Source organism: Solanum verrucosum, unplaced genomic scaffold, assembly GCF_900185275.1.
Source record: "Solanum verrucosum unplaced genomic scaffold, falcon-dt-bn FXZP01000255.1, whole genome shotgun sequence".
In the NCBI taxonomy this organism is placed as follows: Eukaryota; Viridiplantae; Streptophyta; class Magnoliopsida; order Solanales; family Solanaceae; genus Solanum; species Solanum verrucosum.
The window spans coordinates 1073367-1086412 of NW_026020006.1; the positions used below are offsets into that span (position 1 = coordinate 1073367).

Sequence of the window (13046 nt, forward strand, 5' to 3'; positions counted from 1 at the left end):
AAAGAAGAAGAAGAAGGAAGACAAGTCATGATAAATCTTGAAGTTATATTCCATTTCAAAAGAAAATCCTCTAAAGGAATGTGTAAATATTAAACATTACCGGTAACAATATCAATTGTGTTAACAATAGAAAATTTCCAAAAATTATATTGACAAATTAAACATCTTAACTATTTTCTGTGTATGTCTATGAAAAATCAAAGAAAATTCTTTTTTTTGGACTTTTTTCGTAAGAGAAATCAATTTTCATTTTTTCACCTTTTTTGTTTATTTTATGTCGTAACTTTTTTGAGAATATTTTTTTTTTGACTACTTGTTTTTTCTGAATGAGTAGGATCGTTCAGTCCACATATACGATCCATAACCCAAACGCAATATTCAATAAGATACAATGGAAAATTTCAACTTTATGCTAAAGAAATTAGTTACAAGATAAAAAAACAATTTAGAAAATATCCAATAATTTGAATCCATTTTCTTGTATGTTTTTCTTTTAAATTATTTTCCTTCTAAGAATCTTCATAAATATATGTATAAAAAACAATATGATAATACCCTTGAATCTCAAGTATATACTACGTGCAAAATAATAAATAAAATGGTTTTAGTCAGAATGAATACGACGTTAACTTGATTCATTATTTTCAGCTCGAATAACTATATACATGTATGCTAGTTAATAAATATAAAATGTATGACAATAAGATCACAATTATTTTAAATTCATTATTTCTTAATTTTGAATTAATTATGATTGATTGATTTCAATAGAAATCTCATCCTTAGATTCATTTTCAACAGAGGAAAAATTAACATGACACCTTACTATTTATATTTTAGGAATTGTTTGGTCAATGGTTTAAATAATTAGTTCCATCATAAAGTTTTAAATAAGATAATATTGTGTTTGATTTACTGTCTAATTAGAAAATTGAAATTATATGAAAACAAAAAATGAACATGTTGATCTTGAATTTTATATCTAAAATAGAATTTTGAAATTAAATTTTAATATGTATTTATTTGTTATTGAAAATAGATATTTCGATACTCGTAATAAGGTCGATAAATTTAATGATAGAGGAAACTTAACTATCTCATTCACAATTCATGTTAATAGTCCATATCTTTAGTTAAGGTAATATAAGGTGATTAAATGGTTCTTTTTTGTTTCGAAAATCTTAGGAAAACTTATTGCCATTATCTTTGATTGTGCACGAGATAAACATGCTACTATGTAATAACTCTCAAAATACTCATGAGATATAAATCACACTAAACAAGTTTGGTACAACGAGTTATATTGGAAAAAGACTAGATGAGAGAGATCCCGTATGTTAGATTCGATGCATAGTCTTCCTTATGAAATACACATATTACACAAATTCATCCACCATCACAAGATTCAATTCATAGTCTTCCTTATGAAATACACATGTTACACCAACTCATCCACCCTTGCAAACATTTTTAAATGAAATATTTTGATAGGCCTCAAAAACAAATATTTTTTCTTCTTTTGGAATTTTACTTTTTTTTTTCTCACATACTGTAAATAGCAACTGTAGAAGTTTCAAAAAATTTCTTCACTTTCCAGAGAGACAGCGAAGAAGATGACAACGAAGACCAGCGGGAAGAGGAATCAAGAACAACAATATACTAATCCCCAATTTTAATTTTTAAATTATTACTATTCTACTACAATTTTCTAGTAAACCCCAGATCCCTTTTCCCCTTTTCTGCAAAAAAATAAAAAAAAGATCTCTTTTTTAAGCTAAATTCTGCTTCAAATTTTTATTTTTCAGATTTTTTCCATGAAAGAAATTGATTTTAGATATGGGTTTCTCTTTTTCTTGATGTTTTTATCAAGTAATTGGGTTATTGGAGCTATCAAATCTCAATCAACTGAAGAAGCATATGTTACCCTTTTATATGGAGACGAGTTCTTGCTTGGTGTTAGAGTTCTTGGAAAGTCAATTAGGGATACTGGGTCTACTAAAGATATGGTTGTTTTGGTCTCCGATGGGGTTTCTCAATATGCTAATGATCTACTAAGAGTATGCACTTTTGTTACTCAGTATTAGCATTTACTTTCATTTGGTTCATTTTTGTATAGTTTAGCTTTTTTGTGAGAACCGTCATGTTTGTGCCAGCTTAAGCTTATCGGCTAGTTCCACGAGGTACCTGCTATTCTGCTAATTGCCATCAGTTAGGGTAGCTTGTACACTGAGGCCTTGGACATGTGGGATTTGAACCATGGACCTCGTGGTTCTTAATCCACTTTATTAATGACTAGGCAACACCCTTTTGTGCTACTTTTGATTAGTGTAGATTGATGAATGCAGATTTTTTAGCTGCTGTTATTGTTTTCGAGCCGGATAATCAAGGAGTGTTGAAGTAGATAGATAACTAGTGTGAAGATAGTGTAACAAAGGTGGAGGCTTATGGATTTGGGCTTTTCGACTAGTTCCACGAGCCTGCTAACTCCCACCAGCTAGGGTAACTTGTACACTATGGCTTGGACATATGAAATTTGAACCGTAGAACTCATGGTTCTCAATCCACTTCATTGAACACTAGGCTACACTCGCGGATGGGTGCTGATTTTGCTTAGTGTAGTTTGATGAATGCAAAAGCTTAAGTTGCTGTATAATTGTTTTCAAGCTGGATAATCGAGGAGTGTTGCAGTAGGTAGATAACTAGAGTGAAACTAGTGTAACAGTGGTGGAGTTAGGATTTGAAGCTGCTTACGGATTTGGGATTTTAGTCGTGTTGGGTTACTGAGTACTAAATTAATTAATTTATACATATTAAATGAGTTTCTTAAGATAAATAACAGGTTTGAACTAAATTATTAGGTTCTGCTGAACATACTTACTATACTCTAGGTCTCTAGCTCTGCCCCTGTAGTATAATTATGATGAATCCTCTAAATGTTGTTATATCAGGTTGATGAACTTTCATTCAATCAGAAACCAGATACATTTCAGTCTCTCATATCTAAAAAACTATAGAGGGGCTGATAAAACCTAAAAGCGCAGAAACATTATTTTACGTTTGAATGGTTACACCAAGCAAAAAGGTTAAGTAAACATTTGGATTTCATAATGTGGCTGGAGGTGGAATGCCATCAAATATTTCATTGAAATGAACATGGACCACATAACCCCCAAGAGGGCGGCCAGGTGATCGCAGAGTTGGGAAGCAAGTTGGAATCTTGATAGAGACTTCTCTGAGTTAATTATTCCCATCAGCCCACTCCTTGGTGGGCAAATTTAATCATATCCTTATTGGTGGGAAGTATCTGGTAGACTAGTCGAGGTGCGTGGAAGTTAGACCGGAGTCACCGAACGTCTATGCTATAAGAAAAAAAAGGACCATGCTCACCTATAGGATGGACCTAGGATGTAGGATTGGTGGTTTTGGAGTTCTAACCATCTTGATCAAAGAGTTGGATGATAACCTTGGGAAGCAAGGGTGGAATTCCAACAGAGGCTACTCTATGTTAATTCTTTCCATCTGCTAAAGACTTGGTGGACTGCTGGAATCTCTTGAACCAACACTTGATTCTCAGCAAGTCCTATAGTCTTTTCAGTTGTAGTAACTGTTATTTTACATTGAGGTTGCCTTAATTAGTCCCGTGATAATCTTTTTAGTTGACCTAGATTTCCATCTTTAAATTTGTGTTTGACGCTAAGGCATTTCTAGACGTGGCTTATGAATCTTATTGAAGGATTTCGTCTTTGTTTCTTTCTTTGCAGGCTGATGGTTGGATTGTGGAAAAGATTAGTTTACTGTCGAACCCAAATCAAGTGAGGCCGAAGAGGTTTTGGGGTGTTTACACAAAGCTAAAAGTATTTAACATGACCAAGTACAAGAAAGGTAATTCTATATCTCAGCGCTTGAATTTAAGTTTGGACACAAAGGATGAAAGGGATATGACCAACATTTCAATTTTTTTTGAGTGCTTTTCAAATTCATTTAACTGAATTGCTTGCCTTCTTCTCCATGAAGGGCACCAATTCGTTTCCTCTTATAGTATAGTTGGTACAAATAGTTAGTTCTAACACCTTGGTGAGCAATTTCAAGCTATTCCTTTTTCATGGTTTCTTTCTATTCTTTCATTTGAATGTCATTTAGGGAACAAGCTTGTTTTAATATTGATGCAACTAACTGTCCATTTTGGTATATGCTATTGTGCATCTCAGCCATTAGATACAAACTAAGAGAGGAAGTTGTAGATGAATGAACAATAGCTCCGGCAAAGAGAAAGAGAAACAAGTTTCAGTATCTACCAGTATGCATCTAAACAATGATACAGAAACTATAGCAGAAGTTGTAAATGAATGAACAATAGATCAAACAAAGATAAAGAGCAACATATTTATTATACTTGTTGAAGAGAGGCTTCGGACAACTTACCCACTCAGGTTCTTCAGAGGCAATGACAGCCCGATACCTATTCACCTTAGCTTTGTATAATTAAGTCATGTCTTTCTTGTACATAAGTAAGGGAAAACAAAAATTTTGCAGGGTGTAGAAGGTAGAGAACATAGCTTGTTTTGATTTAAATTTCTTAGGCAGATAAGCATTTTCACTTCAGGGCAACTTTTTGTCAAGTAGAGCTGCACACATTTTCTGAATTTACTCCTTAATGTTGGAATTTCTCCTTTTATTTTGGCAGTGGTATATCTTGATGCTGATACTATCGTAGTTAAGAGCATTGAAGATCTATTTAAGTGTGGGAAGTTTTGTGCAAATTTGAAACATTCCGAGAGACTAAATTCCGGAGTAATGGTGATTGAGCCATCGGATGAGGTTTTTAAGGATATGATGAGCAAGGTGACCACTTTGCCTTCTTACACTGGAGGTATGGTATTTCTATTAACTGTTCAATTCTAAGATTATCTCCTCTCAGTCCAACCTTTTACTCTCGTTAGCTTTCATTGTATAGTTTTAACAATAAAAGTCTTCCTATATTAGTGATGATTGTTGAAAATGTTTCTCTTTCTCCTGATGCATTCTTTTCTTGCTGACAGGTGATCAAGGTTTTCTGAACTCCTACTATGCTGGGTTTGCTAATGCGCGTGTTTATGAACCAAATCAGCCTTTAGATGTCCTAAATTCTAGAAAGGTCCCTGAAATGGAGAGACTTTCTACTCTTTACAATGCGGATGTTGGCCTTTACATGCTTGCTAACAAGGTTTGTCTTTTGAGTTCTTTTGCCTGTCGTGTGCTTAATGTTTTTTTTTTTTTACTTTTATTTTGTTATTGTCGGGGTTTTTTGTAGGGAGGGGTTTGGGGTGTGCTTTGGCTTTTGGATTGAATTTTTGAGAGAATAATTATTCGGATCTGGGAAGCAATGGCTTTAAATGGACTTCTTTTTTGCAACATGTGGTGTTACAACTTTGCATTATTCCGTGGGCTTATTGTGGTTGCACAGTAAAATTATCCTGAAGAGACTACATTATGATGTACCATTCATGTTTTATCATTAGAAGCTACTGTGGTTTTGATTGCTTAATTTCATGCCTACCAAGTATCAACAATTCTGCAATCTTATTGATACATATTACAATATCCTATACAAAGAAGAACTATGCCAAGAAATTATATGGTCTGGAGTGGAGAAAGTTGAACCATAAGTCCATAACCATTTAAGGAAATGTTTTGTGACAAACAAATGGTGTAATAGAAGTCGGTAAAAAGGAAGTCTTGAATGGAAGGAACAGGTAAGAGGTTCATGAGAAAATAAATTTGAAAATTTCATCTTTGATAGAAAAGGTAAACTTTAGAGTATATGGTTAGAACAGAAATGTCTTAGCTGCAAGAGCTAGATTTTCCTTAAATCCATTTTAATTTGTCCTTCCTTGCTCTGACTTTTTTTTGCTTTGATATATTTGTAGTGGATGGTTGATGAGAAAGAACTCCGAGTTATTCATTACACACTGGGACCACTTAAACCATGGGATTGGTGGACATCTTGGCTGTTAAAACCTGTTGACATATGGCAGGTATTTTTCTTCTCCATCATACTCTAGTCACTGCCTGCAGTCATTTTACATATATCCTATATAGGGGTGTCAAATGGGCGGGTTGGACTCGATTTGAGCGAGTCAAAATGGATTGAGTTGATAAATGGGCGGGTTATTGACCCACCCAAAAGTTACTTGGGTTGAAATGGGCTAAAAACCACTCCATAACCCGCCCCGGCATATTCTTACTAAATTTGATATTCTTTGTTTGTTTTCTTGTAATTTGTTCAAGTACCTACTAAGCTTTTTTCCCTTATATTATGCTTGTATATAACATATCAAATAAAAAAATATCTTTTTAAAAATTTAGATAGTTTCTCATCGATCAATTTGGCTTGCATATCTGCCAGTTTCTAAATTGAGCTGAATTAAGCGGGTCAAAATGGGCTGAGTCAATAAAATAAGTGGGTCATTAACCCGCCCAAACCTAAGCGGGTTTCACGGATCATGATTTTATGGGCTGAGTTTGCCACCCCTAATCCTATATTTTACTTCCCAGCCAACATGATCCATGGCTCTGTCTCCCTATCCAACTAAACCCCATTTTTGTGCACTTGGCTGCTTCCATCTTGGAGATGACATCACAAGTTGTATATTAGTGTGCAAGAGAGGATTTTGCTCAAGTATCTCTAACAACTGAATGACCTTATGTTCGCTCATCTGCAGAATGTTAGGGTACGTCTTCAAGAATCTGTACCTGGAACTGGAGGGGGTAAAAATCCTAGAGATGAACTTCTTGTCAAATTTCTGTTTCTGGTTCCATTGCTTCTGATGGTATTTTCTTACTATAAGTCATGTTTACAGGTCAGCAATTTTAAAACTATTTCATCACTTTGATAGGTGTTCGCATTTAAAGTATCTTTCGTATTGAAAAATGATTGCTGTCTGCAGACACGATCGCTATTTGACCACATTAGACAGCTGTACTACAAGATCAGAGCTGGAGGTGTCCTAGCTTATTCTTCTGTTCCTTCATCCACCATTCTTTCAGATCAGCAGGTATCTATGCCCCTTCCTGTCGATTTTGGAACTTTTTTTTTTATTCACTAATGCGCTGAGGGTCTATCGGAAATAGCCTCTCTATCTCCGAAGATAGGGGTAAGGTCTGCATACACACTACCCTCTCCAGGCCCCACTTGTGGGATTACACAGGGTATGTTGTTGACGTCCTGTTTTCTGCTCTTTCCCTTTCTAATCTGAATGAGATATCGAAATAATGAATTGCCTCTCACGTCTTGCAGAATAGCTTTCAGTTATATTTCAAGCATGCCATCTTTTGCTTGCAAAGTTGTTATGTTTTTCAATTCATGATAAGCTTATATAGCTTGTTCTTAGATATTAAAATGAAACAAATTCACAAATTGTTTGCAGCCGAAGGTGCCTGCTTTTCTGGGTGGGATATCTGTATGTGTATGTTTTGCTGCTGTTCTGGTGTCTCTTGGGCTTTCACTTGTAATTATCCCCCGCCAAGTAATGCCGTGGACTGGTCTTCTCCTGATGTACGAGTGGACGTTTACACTTCTCTTCCTTCAGTTTGGAAGTTATTTGTACTTGGTTTATCAATGGGGAAAAGCTGTGGCAAATCAAGCTGCACAATTTCGGGCAGATTCTACATCTTTGGACCATGAATCTGGAAAAGGTTGGTCGACGTAAGATCAGTAGTTTTCGTTTTACTAAATTTGAGGTACAGTTTTTCATTGGCGTTTTCTTGCCTTGTAGGTCATCAGCGGCAGCAATCATGTTGTGACATTGCTGCGTGCTACTATGGGTTAGGGATGGCATTTCTCGCAATTTTAGCCCCCGCATTGCCTAGTATTTTCGGAATCACTGCTTTGTTTTTGAGGTACTTCTGATATTTCTTTTTCCCGCATTTCAAGCAATTCACTGTGCTTTACATATCATCTAATAGTTGTGTGGTCTGAATGACACAACACTATATAGTGTTTACTTGCCTCGAATCATGGTTTTGTTAAAAAACTTGCATGTTTTCTCTGAGAAATTGTCTTAAGTTAGGAGCTTGAATTTAGTATTCATATATGGCATGCCGAAGTCCGTTGCAACATCATGATTGATTTCCGTATGAATAAGGAACAATTTGTTTGAAGGGGATTCTCTTGAGACCATTGGATGAGCACAATAACAATGAATATTGTGTAATCCCACAAGTAGGGTTTGGGGAGTTTGGTGTGTAAGCAGCCTTACCCCTACCTTGTGTACGTAGAGCGACTGTTTTTGACCAAATGATGAGCACATTTGAATAAAAAGATGAAAATTAGATATTGCGAATAGGACACTTATACCCCCGAAAAAGAAAACATATATCCATTATCCAGAGTAAGTCAGATCATTTTTGGTTAATAAACTTAAAAGATGGTTTACAGTAGTCACCATTTTGGTTTAACTTTATACTTTCATTTCCCTTAGAGTTGACAGTACTGAAGCCCTCAAATTAGTGCAACTCTGACACACTATGTCATTTATAAACCATTTTCTACAACCGTAATGGCTTCACGCGGATGTCCTTCTAGTGCATTCTTAACTCTCACCTATGTTGCTCGGATCCTCCAAAATGCCGCGACATCTGTTTCAGTACACATGTCATATGGCACTGGAAAATCTTGAACTTTATGCTTAATTCTATGTGTTTATGTCTACTAATTAATAGTCAAATAACTCTTGTATATATTTTTCACCCACAGGTTAGGTTTGATGGTCGTTGGAGGCCTTGTTTTGGCGTCGTTCATGACATATGCTGCGGAGCATCTATCAATAAGATCGTTTACGAGGGGATTTGAAGAAAAAGATATGCACAGGAGTAGAAGTATATGTTTCTTGTGCTGATTGTGGCATATTCAGGTATCAGCCACAACTAATTCAAGCTCTTTTTCTTGCATTGGCAATTCTTTTTGACACTAATGTGTAGAATATGTTAGTTTTTTTCTTCTTCTGGATTTCACAGTTTCTTATTTTAGAAAGATTGAGTGTAATTCTTTGTAAAGTGTATGTATATGATTGTTAAAATCTAACTAATGTTAGAATATCTGATGTTCTTTTCATGTTCTCAAGCATTGTTGATAATTTACTTTGAGAAAAAACAGTTGGACAAGTAGAGAAGGATCTCCACCGATAGCCGGCCTGTTTATCTATTGGGCAGGGTTTCCTCGATCTACACAAATTTTCAAGATTGTGACTTAGTGGCCAATGAAGCGGTTGAAAATCATAGAAGATAAAGGTCCAAATCTTGAAAAGACAAATAATGTTGAAGTGCGCAACACCGTTGTATAGAAAAATTGGAAATGCTTATGTCACAACCCAAAAATCGGACATGATGGTACCTGTCTCATTCCACCAAGGCATGTCAGTCTAACCAACCCTCGACAAGGTAAAAGCGGAAGTAAGAATGAAATTATGTACTAAACATAACACAAGCATGCAAAACTCATAACATAACACAATCTTTTCTAAAATTTAGTGTCACATGTACAAGTCTCTAAGTAGTACAACTCATTCAAAAGAAATACTAGTCTGAATGTTTTTATATATTAAGTAGATCAAGGGGATAATAAAGAGTAAGTGATGTCTGTTGTGATGACAACAGCTACCTCACGAACTCCAGAAGCAAAGTTTCAGATGAAAATGTGAGAGGATGATCAAGACAATCCGAGCTTGTAACCTACACAAGTGTAGAAAACAAGGGAGTGAGTACCAAAACAACAACGGTATTCAGCAAGCATCGCAAGTTAACAATTTCACAAGTAATGGAACAACACAATATCGATAATACACCATAAATCACATATCAAAGTTTCCATAACATCATCACATTCTTTCATATTCAAATAATCACGAACATAACACTTATTCATCATAAAAAAAATTTAGATTTTTATTTGGGTGTTCCAAGGCGCCAGATACATGGGCTAATACACACAAAAAATTAAAAAGTAGGCTAATTCCTAAAAGTTGGCTCGTAAATACGAAACTATGCCTAAAAAAATAGTGGGACTATACACAATGCTTCCCTAACTCATTACGGAGGTCCTTATAAAGACTTCTCAGAAATTCTTTTTGGGTGCTCCAAGGCGCTAGATCCATAATCTATCAACAAAGTCGCGTAGTTCCTAAAAGTTGGCTCGTAAATACGAAAATACACCTTAAAATGAATGCTCCCCCAACTCATTATGGATGTATTTATAAAAATATTTAAGAATTTTTTTTGGGTGCACCAAAGCGCCATATCTATGAGATAATACACACGAAAAATGAAAAAAAAAAATATCATTATTTCCCGTTTCGATCTTCGTTTGAACTTGAAAATGCCAACGGCTGCCTCTCTGAACAAATACGTGCCATTAAATAGGCCGTTACAAGCGCCAACAAAAAATTTCGCCCCAAAAACCGTTGGGCGCACATATCATCTAAAATTCATGGATTATAACACACGAAAAATTAAAAAATTCATATTTCCCTTTTCGAGCCTCGTTTGAACTTGAAAATGCCGACGTTTGCCTTACTAAGCAAGCACACCCCATTAAATAAATAATTACAGAGGTCCTCATAATGTTTTTCAGAAATTTTTTTGGGTGCAAAATTCACGGGCCAATACAAACGAAAAATAAAAAAAGTCGACTAATTGGTGATACGGGATCCTGACTTGTGTTTGGTCGAGTTTTTTCATGCACGTTTGTTACGACTTTATTAATGGTGTGAGTTGATCTCGATGGGCAAACAAACACATTTTCAAGTTCAAACGAGCCCCAAAGCGGGAAGAACCGAATTTTACCATTTTTAATGTGCTATAGTCTATGGATTTTTGGTGATATAGGATCCCGACTTGTTTTTTGTCAATTTTTTTCATAGACATCCGTTACGACCTTATTAATGGCGTGAGTTGATCTCGATGGGCAAACATATGCATTTTTAAGTTAATACAAGCCCCAAAGCGAGAAAAACTGAATTTTATCATTTTTCGTGTGCTTAGTCCATGGATTTTTGGTGATATAGGATCTCGTTTTGTTTTTGGCCGAAATAAATCAAGGACACCCGTTACGACCTTATTGTTGGCGTTGATTGGTCTCGAGGGGTAAACAGACACATTTTCAAGTTCGAACGAGCCCCAAAGCAGGAATAACCAAATTTTACCATTTTTTGTGTGCTCTAAAAAAACCTAATAAAGACCTCCATAGTGAGTTAGAGAACCACTATGTATACTCACACCATTCTTTTCACGTCATTTCTACATTTACATGCCTTCTTTTAGAAATTACTCAAATTCTTCGATTTTTCGTGTGTTATAACCCATAGATCTGTCGCACCGGAGCACCCAAATTTTTTTCTTCAAAAAAGTTTATGAGTACCTCTATAATGAGTTGGAGAACCACTACGTATACTCACACCATCTTTTTCACTCCCATTTTCGCATTTACAGAACCTTTTTTAGAAATTAACTAAATTCCCTGATTTTTCATTTGTCTAGCCCATGGATCTGGCGCCCCAGTGCACCCAAAATTATTTTCTCTAAAAAGTTTATGAGGACCTTCGTAATGATTTGGAGAACCACCACGTATACTCACACCATTGTTTTCATGCCCATTTTTGCATTTACGGACTCCTTTTTAGAAATTACCCAATTTTTCGCATGTTAAAGCCTATGGATCTGGCGCCCCAGAGCACCCAAATTTTTTTTATAAAAAAACTTTATGAGGACCTCCGTAATGAGTTGGGGAACAACCACGTATACTCACACCATTTTTTCATGCCCATTTCTGCATTTACTTGCTTTTTTAAATTTTTTTTTCCAAATTCTCTAATTTTTCGTGTGTTATGACCAATCGATCTAGCGCCCCGGAGCACCCAAATTATTTTTTCTCAAATTTTTTTATTATGACCTCCTTAATGAGTTGGGGAACCACAACGTATACTCACATCATTTTTTCACGCCCATTTCCGCATATACAGTCCTTTTTTTGAAATTACTCAAATTTCTCGATTTTTCATGTGTAGCCCGTGGATCTGACGCCCCGGAGCATGAAATTTTTTTTCTCAACAAACTTTATGAGGAACTCCATAATAAGTTGGGGAACCACCACGTATACTCACACCAATTTTCTCATTCCCACTTTCACAATTACATGCCCTTTAAAAAAAAATTACCTAAATTTCGTAAGTTTTTGTGTGTTTATAGCCCACAAATATGGCTCCCCCAAGCACCCAATTTTTTTTTCTCAAAAAACTTTATGAAGACCTATGTAATGAGTTGGGGAACTACCACGTATGTCCACACCATTTTTTTTCATGCCCATTTCTGCAAATACAGTCCATTTTTTTAGAAATTACTCAATTTTCTCAATATTTTGTGTGTTATAGCTCATGGATCTGACGCCTTGAAGTATCCAAATTATTTTTCTCAAAAAACTTTATAAGAACCTCATTTATGAGTTGGGGAACCACCACGTATACTAATATCATTTTTTTCACGCCCATTTTTGCATCTAGATGCATTTTTTCAGAAATTACCCGAACTCCCTGATTTTTTATGTGTTATAGCGTATGAATCTGGCGCCCCGAAGCACCCAACTTTTTTTTCTCAACAAACTTTATGATGACCTCTGTAATGAGTTGGGGAACCACCACGTATACTCACACATTTTTTTTTCACGCCATTTTCTCATTTACATGCCTTTTTTTTTTAGAAATTACCCAAATTTCGTAATTTTTTGTGTGTTATAGCCCATGGATCTGGTGCCCCCAAGCACCTAATTTTTTTTCTCAAAAAACTTTATGAAGACCTCTGTAATGAATTGGGGAACAACCACTTATACTCACACAATTTTTTTTCACACCCATTTCCCTATTTACATGCCCTTTTTTTTAGGAATTATCCAAATTTTTCTTTTTTTCGTGTGTTATATATAGCCTATAGATCTGGCGCCTCGGAGCACCTAATTTTTTTAATCAAAAAACTTAATGAGGACCCCCGTAATGAGTTGGGGTACCACCACGTATACTCAA

The 13046-nt window shown here is 35.5% G+C and overlaps 2 protein-coding genes across 2 annotated transcripts in view; both read left to right on the forward strand.

Annotated features, from left to right (window-relative positions):
* LOC125819524 (cysteine desulfurase 1, chloroplastic) overlaps positions 1–13046 on the forward strand; it is a 276125-nt gene that overhangs the window by 28978 nt on the left and 234101 nt on the right. The gene's annotated exons all lie outside the window — the stretch shown is intronic.
* On the forward strand, positions 1691–9073 carry LOC125819523 (inositol phosphorylceramide glucuronosyltransferase 1-like). Its single transcript, XM_049498961.1, has 10 exons — positions 1691–2057; positions 3762–3882; positions 4685–4870; positions 5040–5203; positions 5907–6014; positions 6702–6839; positions 6927–7034; positions 7407–7674; positions 7755–7878; positions 8735–9073. The coding sequence occupies exons 1-10, from the start codon at positions 1815–1817 to the stop codon at positions 8874–8876; spliced, it is 1602 nt and encodes a 533-aa protein (XP_049354918.1). The 5' UTR covers positions 1691–1814; the 3' UTR covers positions 8877–9073.

Excerpts from the sequence above, each read along its gene's own strand:
- LOC125819523 (XM_049498961.1), top strand. The coding sequence starts at position 1,815 with ATGAAAGAAATTGATTTTAGATATGGGTTTCTCTTTTTCTTGATGTTT. Across the intron at positions 2,058-3,761 it reads ATGCTAATGATCTACTAAGA|GCTGATGGTTGGATTGTGGA; the intron begins GTATGCACTTTT and ends CTTTCTTTGCAG. Across the intron at positions 7,035-7,406 it reads CCATTCTTTCAGATCAGCAG|CCGAAGGTGCCTGCTTTTCT; the intron begins GTATCTATGCCC and ends AATTGTTTGCAG.